Source organism: Carassius gibelio, chromosome B15 (genome assembly GCF_023724105.1).
Source record: "Carassius gibelio isolate Cgi1373 ecotype wild population from Czech Republic chromosome B15, carGib1.2-hapl.c, whole genome shotgun sequence".
Classification (NCBI taxonomy): Eukaryota; Metazoa; Chordata; class Actinopteri; order Cypriniformes; family Cyprinidae; genus Carassius; species Carassius gibelio.
Window position 1 is genome coordinate 16,820,860 of NC_068410.1, and position 19,083 is coordinate 16,839,942.

General features: G+C 37.7%; 1 protein-coding gene across 9 annotated transcripts in view; it reads left to right on the forward strand.

Moving 5' to 3' along the window:
* Positions 1–19,083, forward strand: part of synrg (synergin, gamma) — a 48,675-nt gene that overhangs the window by 20,409 nt on the left and 9,183 nt on the right. For all 9 annotated transcript variants that reach the window (XM_052575736.1, XM_052575737.1, XM_052575738.1 and 6 more), the window contains 7 exons: positions 422–1,378; positions 10,639–11,172; positions 13,936–14,099; positions 14,249–14,302; positions 15,561–15,657; positions 16,659–16,807; positions 17,891–18,001. In XM_052575736.1, the coding sequence (XP_052431696.1) occupies positions 422–1,378; positions 10,639–11,172; positions 13,936–14,099; positions 14,249–14,302; positions 15,561–15,657; positions 16,659–16,807; positions 17,891–18,001 (2,066 nt within the window). The remainder of the gene's footprint in view (positions 1–421; positions 1,379–10,638; positions 11,173–13,935; positions 14,100–14,248; positions 14,303–15,560; positions 15,658–16,658; positions 16,808–17,890; positions 18,002–19,083) is intronic.

The window sequence follows — 19,083 nt, forward strand, 5'->3', positions numbered from 1 at the left end:
GTGATTTTAAGCAGTCCTACACTGCACTGATACATTTACATACCGCAATATACATGACAAAAGGAAATTCAACTTTTCACTTCACTACAAGTGAAATCAGAATTGATTGTTTGTGGCTAAACTGGATTGTGTTATTGTGTGCAGAAACTGTGTTGTATTCTGTGCCAGGTTGATTTATATCTTCACACTAAAAGTATTCTGTTCCATTGTATCACCTTTTTAATTTCAATTCAGCAGTCAAACGCAGACGCGTTAAGCACTGCTAATCCGTTTTTCTCTTTTTAGGCCCATGCAATTTGAGCTCTGGGCAACTTGTTGGCAAACTCTGCTTTGTGCCGTGCCAGCTCTCTGTTCTTTGTTGTTTTGGTGTGAAATGCAGTTCGCCTTGCCCTTCAATTGTTTTCTTTTTGTTTCTCCACAGGGGAGGGATTTGCTGATTTCAAGTCTGTCAGTGCCGACGATGGCTTCACAGACTTTAAAACAGCCGACACCGTCTCTCCACTAGACCCACCAGACCAGGCCAAGTTCCAGCCAACTTTTCCTCCTCCTTTCTCTTCTTCTCAGTCTCTGTCCCATTCGCAGCCAACCTCTCTGGCTCAACCTAGAAATCCTCTCAACATGGCAGACCTGGACCTCTTCACTACAATGGCTCCTCCTGCTCCCACTACCACTGGTGACTCCAAACTCAACCTGTTCCCTTCAGCGCCGCCATCCCTGGTATTGCCCTCAGTTACAAAACCTCCTAGCATAGGGGGTGATGATTTTGGCGATTTTGCTCTTTTTGGCTCCTCGGCGTCCTCCGAAGTAGCTCCCACCACCTCTACAGTAGGGAGAGGAACTGGGATGGCAGTTCAGGACGACTTTGCTGACTTCATGGCGTTCGGGAGCTCGAGAGATCAAAGAAACGAGACCAGCTCTGGAGACGGGGGTGGAGAGGCCCAGACGGAGACGTCCCAGCAGAGGCAGCAAATCGGCACTGATAAGTACGACGTCTTCAAGCAGCTTTCACTAGAAGGTGGCCTGGCCTATGACGATAACAAAGAAAGCGGTGGGGGCTCGTTCTCGTCACTCAAGAGCGACAATGACGACTTTGCAGATTTCCAGTCCTCCAAATTCTGTACGGCGCTGGGCGCGTCCGACAAGAGCCTGGTGGACAAAGTGGCTGCTTTCAAGCAGGCCAAAGAGGACTCTGCCTCCGTGAAATCCCTGGACCTCCCGTCCATTGGGGGCAGCAGCGTGGGGAAGGAGGACTCGGAGGATGCGCTCTCAGTACAGCTAGACATGAAGTTGTCGGACATGGGTGGAGACCTGAAGCATGTGATGTCTGATAGCTCTCTAGATCTCCCTGGTTTGTCATCCCATCAACCCCCTGCTGCAGGTGAGGAATTAGTACGCTTGCTCTGGTGAAGTCTGGCCGACTCTGTCTGTCACCACTTTTTCTCTTTCACACGTGCTCCGAACACTCAGGCCTCTCAAAGGCTGAACAACCGCTCTATCAGACGCCTAGTTGGAACACCGTATGTGTGTTCAGTGTGGCGGAGTTAAAGTTACATATCAAAAACTTGCTAGACATCATATCATGCATTCATTCCCATTCAAGTTATATACATTTCCAGTTGAATCATGCACAGTTGTAAACCTACAGTATTTATTGTTGTTTAAATTTATTTATTTATTTATCTATCTTATGTATTATTATTTTTTACCAGTCAATACTTGTGCTTGTGAATTTGAATCTCATGAGATTAGTATTATCGCTAACAGCACAATAACTGGTATTATTAACCTCTAGTGTTATCAGGTGATCAGGCAGTTACGAAAGCACATTTATATACAGTATTTAATTATAATAGCTTGTGACTTGGTTTTCTCTCCAGTCGTCTATCTGTTTGTGTTGTCATTGACGTCATCTCTCATTGGTTACCCTGTTTTAATTTTTAGGTCAATGTATCTGAAACACAAACCAAAGCGGCACGTATTAACGGTGGAATGCACAAAAGCTGTTCGCACGGAACCTGATTAATTTCTCCGATTTTTAGAACTGACTGTCCACACTGACATTTTGCAACTGATAAAATCAGATCCATTTGTTCAGTTGCCACTATAATATCTAGATCACTTGCCGTAGTAATGTCAGCATAGTGCCAAGAGATTGAGAATAGCTGGAATGATAATGTGGAAGAGAAGAAATTTGTTTTAGTTTGAAATGTGGCTTCTCTTGTTCATTATTTACATTGAAGTAGAAAAAAAAAATAGCAAAAATGATTTGGACACAGCTGTCAACTTTATTGACATTATGTACACTTCCCAAATTCCTACAAAAAAAAACAAACATTTAAAACGATAATTCACACACAAATAAAAATTCTGTAATTAATTACTCACCCTCATGTCGTTCCAAAACCCGTAAGACCTTTGTTCCTCCTTGAAACACAAATTAAGATATTTTATTAAGAAACTACCAGGGTCAAGGCCCAAAAAGGTAGCAATGACATTGTTACAATAGTTCATGTGACATCAGTGGTTCAGCCTTAATTTTTCTGAAGCTAAAAAGAATACTCTGTGTGCAAAAAAACAAACAAAAATAATGACTTGATTCAACTATTTGTTCTCGTCTGTGTAGGGGTGTGCGATATGACGATTTTTGATCGTGAACAATAAAAATGTCTCCCAATCTGCTTTTGAAGAGATATGATAGTATTGTGCTACAGCGCACATTCCATCAGTTACAGTTCTGGCGCCTCTTTCTCAAGATACTGTACAACGCCACATGCATTCACTTCTGTGTTAAGACAGCAGTAGAGTTACTCTCACGGGACACTGCACTTATTCACAATCACAAAATACATTATTTGCATGTGCTTTAAAGCCTTGCCTGTTAAATGTTTAATTTGCGTGCTTTTTTTTTCAACTTTTAATTGAGTCAATTATATTTATATTTTTTGGGTGAATTATTCCTTTTATGTTAATAAAACACAAAATCACTTTTTTATACATTTGCTTTAATAGGAATCAATCTATATAGTGTTTTGTTTTTTATATTTGTTCATTCAATTTCTTGAATGCTCCTGCTAAATACACCTACTGAACCTGGAAAAAGTTTTATTCAACAAATACTAACAAAGATCTTTATTTTCGTCCACTTTGGCGTAAATAACCATCCTATTGCCATTCTTTTTTATATTTTGTTACCTTGAAAGGCTTTGTCTTTGTAATAGTGAAATTAGTTTGGTTGTAATGCTCAGACAACAAGCAAAATAGAAAATCTGCCCCCCCCCTCACTTCTGTGTCAGTCATTGGACATGCGTGAGAGAGTACCACATTGCATCGTTGAATAAAGCCATTATTTTAGTTTTCTTTGCACACAAACGTTTTCTGGTAACTTCATAAAATTAAGGTTGAACCACTCCGATGTACCAAAGCCAAACTTTATAATGATCACATTTGACTTGATAATGTCGGTGATTAGATGATTATGAGAAAGCTAAAATATTTTTGCTTAAGATGGCATTGTTCATTTAAATTCTGCCAACGCGACACATCTGTCTGATTTTTGACTGAGCCATTTTGCGCTCATCAGAATTACAGATGGGATATATAAACAGCCAGATTAATATGCTAATGATGCTGAAGTCTTGGCTGTTTTTCTTAGTGCAGGTGACTAGATTTGTCTAAGCATGATAAATGATCTAGACATTTCTGTCCTTTATTTGATCTACAATTCCACCTTAATATCAAGTCATGAAACAACCTTTCTTCATGTAGCCAACAGGTGTTGTAGTTAATATGGTTCTGGTCCCATTTGTTTTGCATGTAGCCGTTCATCCGTTCATGTGATGGTTAGCCGTATTGCATGTGCATGGAGAATCCTCAATGCCGTGCCTCAGTGCTTACATGACCCAAGTCATATCACACACGCATGAATCAGCTGCCCTGTATTTGAGCTGCATACAACAAGCATCAAATTCCAGTTTACGCCGAGAAATTTGAGAGCACATTGGAGGGCCAAGTTAATGAGATCTTCTACTTAGAGGACTCAGTAACCCAGGAGCTCTTGATGGGTCTGTTTGTAATCAACTGTCTTTTCCAAATTTCAGTCACCCTTAATTTACACTCGTTCTCTGCTTCTCATGTTGTCGGTTCTGCATGAAAAGCATCATGCAAGTGTGTGTGTGCTTGTGTTCACTTTATCATTCATCTTCATCATGTATCAGGGTGAGAACACAGTCACAGTATTTCACATAGTCATCGTCAGCCATCGTATCAGCCCTCGTGTGCGTAGACTGGTTGGCATTGAGGAAGCACAGTAGGAAGAGTTCCCATAAACTTGTGTGGTCTCACCAGAGCCAACAACTAGACCAGTTGATACCATCACGTATTGTCAAGAATTGCCGCAAGTTTCCCACTAGTAATTACGCATTTTGACTAGTAAAAACCATTTTCTTAAATTTCCAACTTGGTATGACAAGATGGACTTAACGCATTTGTCATTTGTCAAAGCTTTGAATTTTCAATCTAGGCTGTTGTACCATCATGTGAAAACCACTGAAATGGCTGCAGATTTAAAAGTTAAAGCTGCTAATATTTAATGCTAATTCTGACATGTGAATGAAACAAGGCTGTGAGGGATGGAAGTAGTTTAATCAATATGTTGTGTTCTCTAATAGAGACGACAGTATGTCAGTTATCGTATTATCGTTTTTGTGTACTTATCTGTCAGGAATCATTGGATATTTAATTGACTAATTTAAATTACATTTGTTGTTACATACTGCTTACTTAAAGGAATAGTTCACCTAAAAGTGAAAATTTGAAACATTTGTAAACAAATATTTGATGTTAGCCTTGGACTTCCACGCCATGTTTTTTTTTCATACTATGGCTACCGTCAACTGTTTGGTTATCAACGTTTTTCTAAATATCATCTTTTGGGCTCAACAGAAGAAATAAACTCATTTATGTTTGGAACAAATTGAGAACTTAAATAAATCTAAAATAACATTTTATTTTTCATTAAAAAAAGTCACATTTTATTATTGGCTATTAATCATTTTTGACACTTTTGTGTCTGCACGTCAATCATCATATCAACTAGAATTGTAATGTTGGTGCATCCCTTCTAAATTTTACGACCTGTGTTTTAAAACCCAATAGTTTTCTCCAGTTTTCACTCTCATTCTCTGAAAGTTCAGCAACCAGATATAAGAATACAACACGAATGAGCTGTAATTCCTTCCCTCACAGTCTCATATTCATTTACGTCATACTAAACATGGTATCCATTTCTATTGAGGTCTATTGGAATCCTTTTGTCTTCTTTCCATAGTAGCTTCAGTGAATACTAACATTACCTAAACCTTGTCAAACACTGTTCTGGTTACATCTTATACAAATTCCTCTAGTTCGGTTATTGGACGCCTCTAGAGCCCAAGCGTAAATATTGTAGCAGGTTGAGTGTGTTGGGTTTCTCAACACTTGCACTATGCCCCTGGATGTGTAGCTAACCACCCTTGAGTATCTTTTTTCCAGGCCAGAGCCACTTCCAGTGGTCCTTCCATGAGAAGGTGACATTGTTTCAGGTTTTTTGCGGTTCATCTGCTCTCGTAGACCACACTAAAAGTTGAACTCTTTCTAACTTTGCTTTTCTGTTCGCCAGTATGTGCCAGCCTTCAATTTGTGAAATTGACAAGTATTTACACGCAGTACGCAATTAGTAGGATTAGTCCATGTTTCTGGCATATTTACAAAATAGGTTGTTTTTATCAAGAATGGAAATGTATACATGCAAATTTAATAGTGTATTTTTATTACAGGAAAATAAACTCTTATTTATTTTGAATATAGATAGACTTGATTAGTACTGCTGATTGTGTTAATGCCAGAAAGCATATTATTTGTATTTATGAAGCGGATACTGCTTGCCATGATATGAAATTGGTACCCTTTTGACTTGTGTGGGTCAAAAATAGCTCCAACTGAGATGTACAGGATGGCGAGAGAAAAAGGGTACTATCTCTTTTTGTCATTCTTTACCTGTCACTCAAACCAATAAATGCTCTAGGATAGATTTCTCTGTTTTCTTTTAACCCTTTGAGTACCCAATAGCCTGATGCAAACCCTGGTTGATTTGGAATTGGATTGAATTAGGCTGCACTATTATAACAAAAATAACTGTCGATCATTTTCCTTAATATTGAGATCGCAGTTATCAATTTTGATTGATAGAATATAATAAGAATAATTTTCTGTGGGGAGACTGCATGCCATATGAACTGTTTACTTAAATGTATTAAATTTATTTATTTTAAAATAATACAATTATAATTATAACATTTTTAAAATTAATTTAATAAATGGAATAATACTTGATTAATTAACTTGGATTTAGTGCATCATTTGTTCGCAGTTTAATGCCATCTGTGATTGGTCACAATGTTCAGTGATATTAACACCAAATAAACACTTTAATTGATGTTTATTCATAATCGTTTTTTGGATTCATTGTGCAGCCCTAGTTTGAAGTTTTGATGAGCTATAGGTCGGCTTGCAAATACATTATTCAAAATCTCAGAACAAGTCTCTCCAGGTTCTCAAAGGGTTTTAATAAGCCGCATAAAACCAATATTAGGATCACCTTGGTCTTTGCTTAAATGTTCTGTATCACTTTTCCTTATTTCTGGTTGCTTTTTCCTTTTATAGTCTGACTACAGTGTGTCTTTGACCAATGAGAACTAATCTAATCTTAATCTGTGAATGTGCCTTCTCAATGCTGGGTTCTGCATCTGGATTTGGGATTTTCTGTCCTGTTTTTGTTTTCTTCTGACATCTGCTTTTTCTGACTTTGCATGCTCTTGTATTCTTAAAATGCAAAAAAAAAAAAAGCAACTCTTTTTAATTGTTAGTTTGGCAAGACTATTGTAATGAGATCTTTCATGGAATTTTGTGTCCTCTCTCTCTCTTTCTCTCTTTGCCAATGTTGTCGTAATAAATATGAATAATGGTACAGCAGACATGCGTGCCGTCTTGATTTCTCTCTCCATCCTTCAGTCTTGCTGTCCAAAGCAGATTTAGTCATCAGAATTATCACACTGCACTGGTTCCTTGTCAATTTCACAAGTTGATAGATTGTGTGAACAGTCGTGCCCCACTTAACTGTGAGGGAAGTAGGTATTTCAATGCATATGTGAATTAATCATACTTATTTTTATTATAAACATTATGGCCTCTAAATGAGGCCATATATATTTTAAGTAAGTTCATGCAGTAGCTTTAAAGAGCACAGCACAATGCATCATTGCAGTTTTTTTTATCAGTCTGTCACTGTGGTTGATTGTGCGAGAGTGTGAATGATTGCACGTCAACACTTTCTACACTGAAAGGCAGAAAATTGTATCTCTTGGTGAGTCACAGCCCAGTTGTGATTTTCAGTCAAACACTGATCCATTTTAGAGAAATGAAAGCTGCAGAATGACATAGTCATTTTGACCTTCAAAATGAGGATATACTTCTAGTAACAAATCTGAAAAACGGTCATCAGTCCACACATGCAGATGTCACTCATCCAGTCTAATCAATAGACATTGAGTGTTTCCTCCCAGCTTCAGAATGACTTCCGCTTGAAGATAAGGACTTAGGGATCATTAGAGTGGCTTTGTGCCAGAAGTGTCTAGGTAATAAACCAGGGCTTCACTGTATGAAGATATCAGGAACAATTAATTATGAACAAGAAGCACTTGAGACACATAGTGACACAAAGTCATCCTGATCTGTACCATCAGTAATAGATTAATAAAAAAAAAGTCCTCAGTCATGTCTACGGGTTTTCACCCATTTGTAAATGTACACATACAGGTGCATCTCAATAAATTAGAATGTAGTGGAAAAGTTAATCTATTTCAGTAATTCAACTCCAATTGTGAAGTAGTGGAAGTCTTTGGTTCTTTTAATTGTGATGATTTTGGCTCACATTTAACAAAAACCCACCAATTCACATACTCAATTCAATCTCAACAAATTAGAATGTGATGACATGCCAATCGGCTACTCAACTCAAAACACCTGCAAAGGTTTTGTGAAGCATTCAAAATGGTCTTTCAGTTTGGTTCACTAGGCAACAAGATCATGGGGAAGACTGCTGATCTGACAGCTGTCCAGAAGACAACCATTGACACCCTTCACAATGAGGTGAAGCCACAAGCCACAAAGAAGCTGTTCACAGAGTGCTTTATCTAAGCATGTTAACAGAAAGTTGAGTGGAAAGAAAAAATTTGGAAGAAAAAGATGCACAACCAACCAAGAAAACCGCAGCCTTATGAGCATTGTCAAATATCAATTCAAGAATTTGAGTGAACTTCACAAGGAATGGACTGAGGCTGGAGTCAAGGCATACAGACGTGTCAAGGAATTTGGCTACAGTTGTCATATTCCCCTGGTTAAGCCACTCCTGAACCACAGACAACATCAGAGGCATCTTACCTGGGCTAAGGAGAAGAAGAACTGGACTGTTGCCCAGTAGTCCAAAGTCCTATTTTCAGATGAGAGCAAGTTTTGTATTTCATTTAGAAACCAAGGTCCTAGAGTCTGGAGGAAGGGTGGAGAAGCTCATTGCCCAAGTTGTTTGAAGTCCAATATTAATTTTCCACAGTCCATGATGATGTGGGGTGCAATGTCATCTGTTGGTGTTGGTCCATTGTGTTTTTTCAAAACCAAAGTCACTGCACCCGTTTACCAAGAAATTTTAAAGCACTTCATGCTTCCTTCTGCTGACCAGCTTTTTTAAGATGCTGATTTCATTTCCGAAGCAGGATTTGTCACCTACCCACACTGCCAAAAGCACCTAAAGTTGCTTAAATGACCATGGTGTTGGTGTGCTTGACTGGCCGGCAAACTCACCAGACCTGAACCCCACAGAGAATCTATGGAGTATTGTAAATAGGAAAATTAGAAACAAGAGACCAAACAATGAAGATGAGCTGAAGGCCGCTGTCAAAGAAACTTGGGCTTCCATTCCACCTCAGCAGTGCCACAAACTGATCACCTCCATGCCAAGCCGAATTGAGGCAGTAATTAAAGCAAAAGGAGCCCCTACCAAGTACATGTACAGTTAATTAACATACATTCCAGAATGCCAACGGCTCACTAAAAAAGTTTTTTTAATTGATCTTAAGAAGTATTCTAATTTGTTGAGATTTGTTGAGAATTGTGGGTTTTTGTTAAATGTGAGCCAAAATCATCACAATTAAAAGAAACAAATACTCACTACTTCAGTCTGTGTGCATTGAACATATTTAATACACGAGCTTCAGAATTTTAGTTGCATTACTGAAATAAATGAACTTTTCCACAACATTCTAATTTATTGAGATGTACCTGTACTATCTGTCTGTCTGTCTATTGTGTTCTGCAATGCACTTACAGTTGAAAAATATGAGGCAAAACTACATACTTTACAAAACTCACGTACTTAAGCCTGAAACTAGTTATACAACGTCAGTAATTCTCGATGCGGTTTTAATCCAGTTTTCTGGCTGCTGATCATGTAAAGCTTGTAAACATGGTAAGTTTCATGATACCTGCAAGGATACCAAAAAGGGCTTTTAGATCAGCGGTTCTCAACCTTTTAGCCTGTTGTTCAATACAATATCCAAAGTCTCTCCACTATCTGTAGCCTATTTCCATTTTCCATTATGTCAGAGATGTTTTTTTTTCTTCAAATATATATATATATATATATATATATATATATATATATATATATATGTACTGATACACACACACACACTAGAGGCTGACACAGGAGTGGATTTTCAAATCTCTCCTGTCCCACCCACTCCAACAAAAAAACTGGGGAAAAATCCTTTCCCGTTTCAATCCCGGAAGAATGACTCCCGTTCCCTCCCACTCCCGTGTTGTATTTTTTTTTTTTCCAGAGTCTGTCACAGTAAAAAAAGCAATACAATACAGATCACAGCATGCCCACTTTTATGGTATTACATTTGGTTCCGAAAATGTCAGCCTCTAATACACACACACATATATATATATACACCGCAATGCATAAAAACAGTATAGGTTATTACATTATTATCAGTAATTATGTCCCCACTGGAACAAATGCTTAGTTTGTAATGGGTTTTATTGGTTTTGTATCGTTGCGCTGGGATACACGGCATCACAGTATGTTAAAAAGCGTAAAATTTTCATCACGTGCTTGAGGTATTTGGCCAATCAAAATGCACTGGATAGCTGGCCAATCAGAGCACACCTCGCTTTTCCGACCTTTGTAAAAATCTATGCGTTTCAGAAAGGAAGGGCCATAGAGGAGAAACAATAATGTACAGTTATGTGGAAAATAATGTTTTTTTTTTTTTTTTTTACCTTAAGCCGCATAAACATTGCATTTGCATTACACCAAACACTCAAAATAAATGCTCTTTTTAGCAACATCATATGACCCTTTTAATATAATCCCTCTAGAATTCCTTGCCTCATAGACTTAAAAAAAAAATGTTTTACTTAAAATGCTACTTTAACAACTGATGCTCTCAGTAGAGCTAAACTTTCATTGAACCCAGAATATCCTGTACTACAACAAAAAATGTATTAAATTGAATGGGATTTTCCATGTTGTCATTACAGAGTCTGATGATTTAAAATTTGACCCCTTTGGCACATCCGCTGTCAGCAGTCTTGGCAGCTACGACTGGTCTGACAAGGAAGATCTCTCGTCTGGTCAAGGTAAGAAGCACCAGGGAGGACTGCCATCTTCAGCTGTCGTCCAGAGGAAAGAGACGTATTTCGGGAGCTCAGAGAACATCACCCACACCACAGTTGCCAAGGTGACTACCTTCCCAATTGAAGATGGTGGCTCCACCACCGAAAGCCGGTTTGATGCCTTCGCCGACTTTGGCTGCATTGAGCAGGCCGGTCAAGACGACAACGATGACTTTGGAGACTTTGCCAGCACCGTTTCTGAGAAATCCGACTCGCCTCCTGGAACCACAGAAGCGGAGGGCAACCAGGGTGAATTGACAGATGAGTTTGGAGCCTTCCAAGGTGACAAGCCCAAATTTGGCAAGTCGGACTTCTTGAAAGCCAGCACGCAGGCCAAAGTGAAATCCAGTGAAGAGATGATCAAGAACGAACTCGCCACCTTTGACTTGTCTGTGCAGGGTAAGTGTCGTTGCAGTATATAATTCTTGGATATTAACAGACAAATGGGTTTCTTTCACTAATATGCACATATCTCATTTATAATAATAATTGTACAGTACTCAGAATCCATTAGCATTAATCAAAGTTTAAAGACCAATTCATGTACATATACACTTAAAATATAAGGTTATCAGTACTCATATATGGATTAATCTCCATGATTGTTGCTGAATGAGCGTATTGTATCCAATGCATGTCCACAACTGCATTTTCTCTGAAAGTCAACAGATGGCAGAGTGGCGTCTGAAGCACACGGCAATGTCAGTAGATAAACACTGCCACCCAAATCCCTTCTCACTCTCCCCTTATATTTTTCATCCTCGTTCCCCCATAATGCATTAGCACTTACTCAATAACATAAAAGCGTATTTGCCGCTTATTGATCCCCACCCACATCCACTAAATTTCATTTGTTCAAACAAAAGAGGGTTTACTCCTCTGCAAGCCTCCTATCAGATGGTTCATCTGAGGAGTGGGGTTTGTGCAGGAATGGATTAGCGCCTGAAACCATACAGAGACTGATGTGCTTCCAAGCGGGGGTGTGATTACCTGTCGCTGTGTCTCTTGAGTCTGTCGTGCCGCTGTCCGTCTCATTGCTTTTTGCTCATTGTGTGCATGGTGTGTATTTGTGCCAGTTTGACTGTGTGGTGCCTGATGAATAATGCATGCCTGTATTACTTTGCTGCTCTTTTGCACATAATTATAATTTGTAGCAAATTAGGTGTTTGTGGTTTGTGTTGTGGCCCCACATGGATTAGCGACAAAACAGTTTGAGTGCTTCGGGAAGGTTTTAATTATACAGCAGGATCAACAATGAACAATTAAAAATTCCACCCCAAAATGAAAATTTTGTCATTAATCACTTACCACCATGTTGTTCCAAATCTGTAAAACCTTTGTTTGTCTTCGGAACACAATTTAAGATAATTTGAATGAAAACCGGGAGGCTTGTAACTGTCTCATAGACTGCCAAGTAAATTACACTGTCAAAGTCCAGAAAAGTATGAAAGACATTATCAGAATAGTCCATCTGCCATCGGTGGTTCAACTGTAACATTATGGAGTGACGAGAATACTTTTTGTATGCAAAGAAAACTAAAATAATAACTTTATTCAACAATTCATCTCTGTGACTCAATACATCACTGTAGCACCATTTTGGAGAACATCCGCTGAACACAAACTGAACAGAATAAGCGGTTATTCTCCGTATTAATAGTATTTATTATTTAAGACTTGGCTCTTGTTTTTATGTATATTTAAAATTTTATTTTCATTTAAGTGTTTTGCTATGTACTTTTGCCATTGTTATTAGGTTTAAAAAATATTAAGTAGTCTTTCCATTCTTTTCTCTTTCTCTCATTCTTTGTTTTATTGATTTATTTTATTTTAAATGTATTTAAATGACTGAATTCTCTTTCTCTTTATATATATATATATATATATATATATATATATATATATATATATATATATATATATATATATATATACATATATATATACATATATACATATATATACATATACATATTAGGGCCGGGACTCAATTAAAAAAAAAATCTAATTAATTAGAGGCTTTGTAATTAATTAATCGAAATTAATCGCATTTTAATCGAAGATAAATATTTGACCTGAGAACAGTGAGAAGTAATTTTTTTTCACATGGATTTATAGTATACCATTGAATAATGACTGAATACATAAGCTTAAGCAACAAAATATTGTTTATTTTTGTTCAACCAAGTCTAGCAGACCAGTGCAATTTTTGCCATGAAGTGTAGCAATAGCATATTTAGAAACAATTTAGAAATAGTACATTTCAGAAATTCAGGAAGCTTATAGGTGCTGGAACCTTCTGTAAAGAGTTTTTTTTTATTTTTTATTTTTTTAAGTAAAACACAATACTGTCAATTACATTCAGAACATTGGAAACCCTGACTATTAAAAAACATCTCTCTGTTGCTTCAGAGGCCATAACATACTAAGTCCAACTCTCAGTAACCTTGGCCAAAACAATAAAGAGTTCAACATTAACTGTTGCACCAACAAAATAATACATAGTTCAACATAAAGTGTAAAGTCCACGCTAGCTGCTATATGTTTTGCGTTTAGGTGATACTTGAGGCTCAATGTGCTGCAGTGATATGCGAACGCTAGTTGGTGCTCCAGTATAATCGGTCCGCCGAAACTCATCCAGTGAGAAACGTTCCGCGGTGCAAATATAAGTTATAAAAAATGCGGGAATTTTTTTTCTGTAATTAATTAATCTTAGTTAACGTGTTATTTTTTGTGTAATTAATTAATCTCAATTAACGCGTTAAAGTCCCGGCCCTAATACATATATACATATATATATACATATATAAATTTGTTAACAATAAGAACATACCAAAAATACTTTTTACCTTAAAAATATATAAGAATCTTTTTTTTTAATAATAAAGATATTTACGCTTCAACGGTGCAAGGGAAATTTTTATTACTTGGTAGTTACACTACTTGATTTTACAGTCATTAAATATAAAATCTTCATAAGTTTTATATTATAAAAGTTTGTAATTTAAAAAAATATGTATTTAACATTTTGTATTTTTGCCCTTGTAAATCTAACATAAATATGAAAAAAATGTGTTTAAGAACTTGTTACACATTTTTAAGATTTCTTTTTCTTTTTCATGGACACTCCCATTTATCATTGACCCATTTATTTGTGCAAAGGATCCCATAAGCGCAGCCACAGTCTGGGAGAGAAAGAAATTGTCCGGTCCATCCCCTCTCCTGCCCCTGAACAGCCCTTCAGAGACCGATCCAACACCCTAAATGAAAAACCTGCGCTGCCGATCATCCGAGACAAGTACAAGGACCTCACAGGAGAGGTGGAGGTCAGTCACTCGCTCTCTGTTCTCTCTGCTACATACACAGACAGGTTCTCCTTGTCGAATACAGCCTGAGGTTTCTCAGTGAACAAAGCTTTCATTCTGTTTCATCTTTCTTTTTCTCCCACTGTCTCCTGTCCAAACACTCGTGGCAGGAGAGTGAGCGATATGCGTACGAATGGCAGAGGTGTTTGGAGAGTGCTCTGCAGGTAACATATACCTCCACACACACATACATATAGAGCTTTGCAGACACATTAAAACTGTTTTAGGTTATAGAAAGCCTCAAAAGGCTGTGATCATGATTACATGATACCTTCTCTAACATAAAACAATGCAAACAGATCACTGATTCAGCATTTGCTTGTTATTCAGCAGGCCATTCTACCCATTTCATAAAAACATTTTTTATTTGATTTTACTTATACAATTTTTAACAGTATAGTAGCAAAAGCTGCCTGGCCGTTAATATGCAGTCCCAGCCAGTCAAAACTTATTTAATGTTTAATATTTAGTTTAATGTTTAAGATTTTGCACCAATGAGATATCACTGTGGGAGGAGCAGCAATTCAAACTACCGTGTTTTTCGGACTGTAAGTCGCACCTGAGTATAAGTCGCATCAGTCCAAAAATACGTCATGACGAGGAAAAAAACATATATAAGTCGCACTGGACTATAAGTCGCATTTATTTAGAACCAAGAGAAAACATCACCGTCAACAGCCGCGAGAGGGCGCTCTATGATTTCAGTGTAGACTACAGGAACACTGAGCAGCATAGAGCGCCCTCTGGCGGCTAGAGACGGTAATGTTTTCTCTTAGTTCATTTTTTTCTTGGTTCATGTCAAGTTAATTTTGATAAATAAGTCGCACCTGACTATAAGTTGCAGGACCAGCCAAACTATGAAAAAAGTGCTTATAGTCCGAAAAATACGGTATTTATTTTGACGGACATGGTAGTAGAGCTTTTATTTTGAAGGAAAACAGACAAATCTACAAATCTAGTGAAATGCTGTTATCATCTGCCACGAAAATAAAGCCTGTTACATTCTCAAATGCTCGCTAAAATCACAGCATATGCAATAAACGAGTTCACTCCATTCATTCACAGTGAACCGAGCCGTTCGATCACGAGCTGATCGCCTCAACAATGTGTGTGCTTTGCTTTAAAACACGCAGCAGGAAAAGAGACGATGAAGTGATTAACCCATATTGTGCCAAGATGGCTTTCTCCGCCACTAGTTTTTTGATAATGGTTTGGTGTTAAGGGCCTCATTTTCTGCGAAACACAAAATAAGATATTTTTTAAAAATGGCAATGCAAGTGGACCCCATCGACTTCCATTGAATGGAATGTCATTTTATGTTTCATCAGCAAATGTTGATATATGAAATTAATTATTTCAGGAAAAAAGTACAAATACGATTTTAAAATATGCTCACTTTACAGCTTTCTTTTTATTTTGCAGGTCATCACCACCGCCAATAACACCCTTAATGGCATCAGCAGCTCCACGGTGTGCACAGAGGTCATCCAATCAGCACAGGGCATGGAGTACCTGCTGGGTGAGACTACGACTGCAGTCACACTTTATTTACCCATCATACCCAACAATCTCTTCATCCACATTCATACCTGCTCCTCGTGAGTCTTCAGTCAAACAGACAGGCCAGGTGTTCTGGTTATCTGCTTCCTATTTCTGTACTCACTCTCTCTCACCGAGCGGCTTTAATGAGCTGTACGTGCTCAAGCCCACGGGAGGGGAGCACAGGACGCTGTTGGAACGTAGAAAGAAACCGTTAAAGCTCTTTGATCCGGCTCTAGAGATTGTGACTGGAGACCGAGCAGGGCATTCTGGGTCTGACCGGAGGAGGCTAGTGTTACAAAGCAGAGTGACTATTCTGGGCTGCTCTAATGGGTTCAGTGTAACTGGGGATGCTGGGAATGGCACCGCTGGGTTATTGTTTCTCCTGTTTGGTTCTCTCAACACACACACACACTGGCTTTGTTTGCACTGCAAACAAATCCAGTTTGGTTTCCAAATCTGATCTTCAGAAGTCCTTACCGAACCATTTGTTCACATAGTGTTATTAATATCCATAATATTTTTTACTTTGGTTACTATAGAAATGATGCCAAGAGAAAACTGGAAATACTGTTTCCACAACAACTGACTCATTCACTTATTCAACACGGTAGATGTCACATATGAAAAGACATAAAAATAAATTAGTGACAATATTCAGACAATATTGCATTCGTAAGCATTGCATCCCGAAATGTGACTTGAAGTCTGATTTAAAAAAAAATAATTAAATAGTAGTTTTGTTAAATGAGTAGTTCACTGTAAAATTCCTAGGCCATCTTAGGCCATCTCGGAGTTTGTTTCTTCATCAGAACAGATTTGGAGAAATGTAATATAACATCACATGCTAACCATTGGATCCTCTGCAGTGAATGGGTGCCGTCAGAGTCTAAACAGCTGATAAAAGCATAATAATCCATGCAACTTTTAATTGTATATTGTTTTTATATATTTACCATTTTTTTGGTATATTGTGTATAGGTGTGGTGGAGGTGTATCGTGTGACCAAGCGTGTAGAGCTGGGGATAAAAGCCACGGCCGTTTGTTCAGAGAAACTGCAGGAGCTGCTTAAAGACATCAGCCGCGTGTGGAACAATCTGATGGGCTTCATGTCACTGGCAAACCTCTCTGTGAGTTATGAAGTAAACACTACCACATCTTTAGTAAGTGCACTAGTATTTCTATTTCAACAGACAGTCAACTAAGACACAGACTGCTTAAAGCTTAACTGAAATATGGATCTATCTGTGGGATTGTTTATAATTTAAAATCTGTGCTACGTAATCATGTAAACATTTGCATGCGTTTTTAAGCATTTTTGCGAGTATCTTCAGAAAGACAGTAGGTCTCAAGTAAAATCAAAAAGTTGAGAGAAAGAAAACACGCGTAACAGTATATTAGATCAGGGCAGCTCTTAAAGTCGTTCATGTTAATCAAACAGAAATCACTAATCTTGACTAAATCACTTTTGGACCTTTAATAAGAAGAAATATATAATGTACACAGTGTTTTTATACATTTGGTTACTGTATACACCATGTAGCATTTCTCATTTAGTTGTTCTACTGCAGTTTTTTGCTCTGTTGCAGTTAGTTTCTTATTCTTATTTGACCGTTTACTCTAGCTTTTTTTTATTTAGGCTAGTATACGTTTTTTTATGATATTGATATTGGTGATAAGAATTATGAAATTGCTAAGGTAACAAAAATGTGATATCATAAAGTCCTTATTTAAAGAAAAAAGAAAAAACCTATATTACATTATAGACAATAAGTGCATGTTATTTTTGGAAAGTGCAGTAGTACAGAACAGATTGCTGAGTGCTGAACAGAGCTTTGTCATGCAGTGTACTCATGGGAGAATATCAATGCCAGCAGATAATATTAGAGTTGTGTGGACAGATAATATCAGCTTGGGAGAATGAAGTCTCGGCACACTGCCGTAAAACCACAAATGCTCTGAAGCATAATAAAAATGAACACGGTTAGAGCGTCGACGGGTTCTCTCTCCCTGAATCCTGCTGTTTTGGACAGATTCTGTAGCTGATGTATTGATCTGAAGAGCTAATCAACCGCTGTGAGGTTCAGCGGCCTCTGTGAACTGAAGTTTGACTGACAGCCAGGGATTTGTGTGAAGGATGGAAAGGAGTCCCGATTGCTTTTTAAGAACTGCGTTCATGGTGTGTTTGTGTGTGTGTGTGTGGTTTTCTTTAGCCTGATGAGAGCTCACTGGACTTCTCCTCCTGTATATTGAGGCCAGGCATTAAGAATGCCAAAGAGCTGGCGTGTGGAGTGTGTCTGCTCAACGTGGACTCGCGCAGCAAGGTCTGTACACACCAAACACACACACATATCTGCATACACACAAAAAACCCCCCGCAAATATATTGCATATTAAAAGAGATAGTCCACCCAAAAATGTATTCTATTTATTCAACCAAACTTCTTTGACCAGATTTCCTCTGGGGAACAAAAGGTTATTGTTGCTTTTTTCCATGCCATTACTGTGAATGGGTACCAGAACTTTAATGCTTCAAGAATTAAAGGATTGAAAGGCACTATAACAGCATTATAAACATAATTTAATTCTTTATTCACAGACTATTCAAATTGCTCCATCTTTAAATTAGGCAATCATAGGAGTAGCAGCGATGTCCAATTTGTACAACGTTTATTCTATTACAGTTTTATTATTATTTTGAGTTGGCTTTAGTTTTATGATAATTAAATCATAAGTAGTAGTAGTATTAATTGTCTTTCATTTGAATTACATTTTAATAGCTTTGTACTAATAGATTTTTTTTTTTCTTTCAGAATTTTTTTTTGTATTGTTTGCTTCAGTTAAAAACATTAACCCCTGATTCGATTCAAGTTGGATTGTTGTCAAACAAAGCTATGGAAAAAAACTTGCAATGTAGAGCGTGGGTCATAAAGCCCTTTCACACATACAGACTTTTCCGGAAAATTACCGATAAATTGCCCTAAAGAGAGCATGTGTGAACAGGATCTTTTCCAAAAATACCGGTAAATTCGTTCTGGCAATTTACCGGTATTAGAAGTTGTAACATTACCAGTAAATTGCCGGAATTCTGCTGTGTGTGAACGCAGAAGGAAAATTACCGTTATGAGACGTAAGACGTCTACGCCGGGCCAATCATAACAGTGTGACGCATTCATGCACTGTTTAAGAAAATAAAATATCTAATTGAAGCGACAGTGAAATTAAAGCGCTTCTCCTTATCCGGGCGGATGAAGAAATTTGTCGTCATCTGAGAGAAACTGTTAGTGATGCAGTAACGTGTGATAAAATAACTGTTAACTGTCTCCGAGAGCAATGCATTCACAGGACAAAGTCAGGTCATCAATAAACTTAAAACATTGCGTCTTAATATCTAAAAAAAATAAAA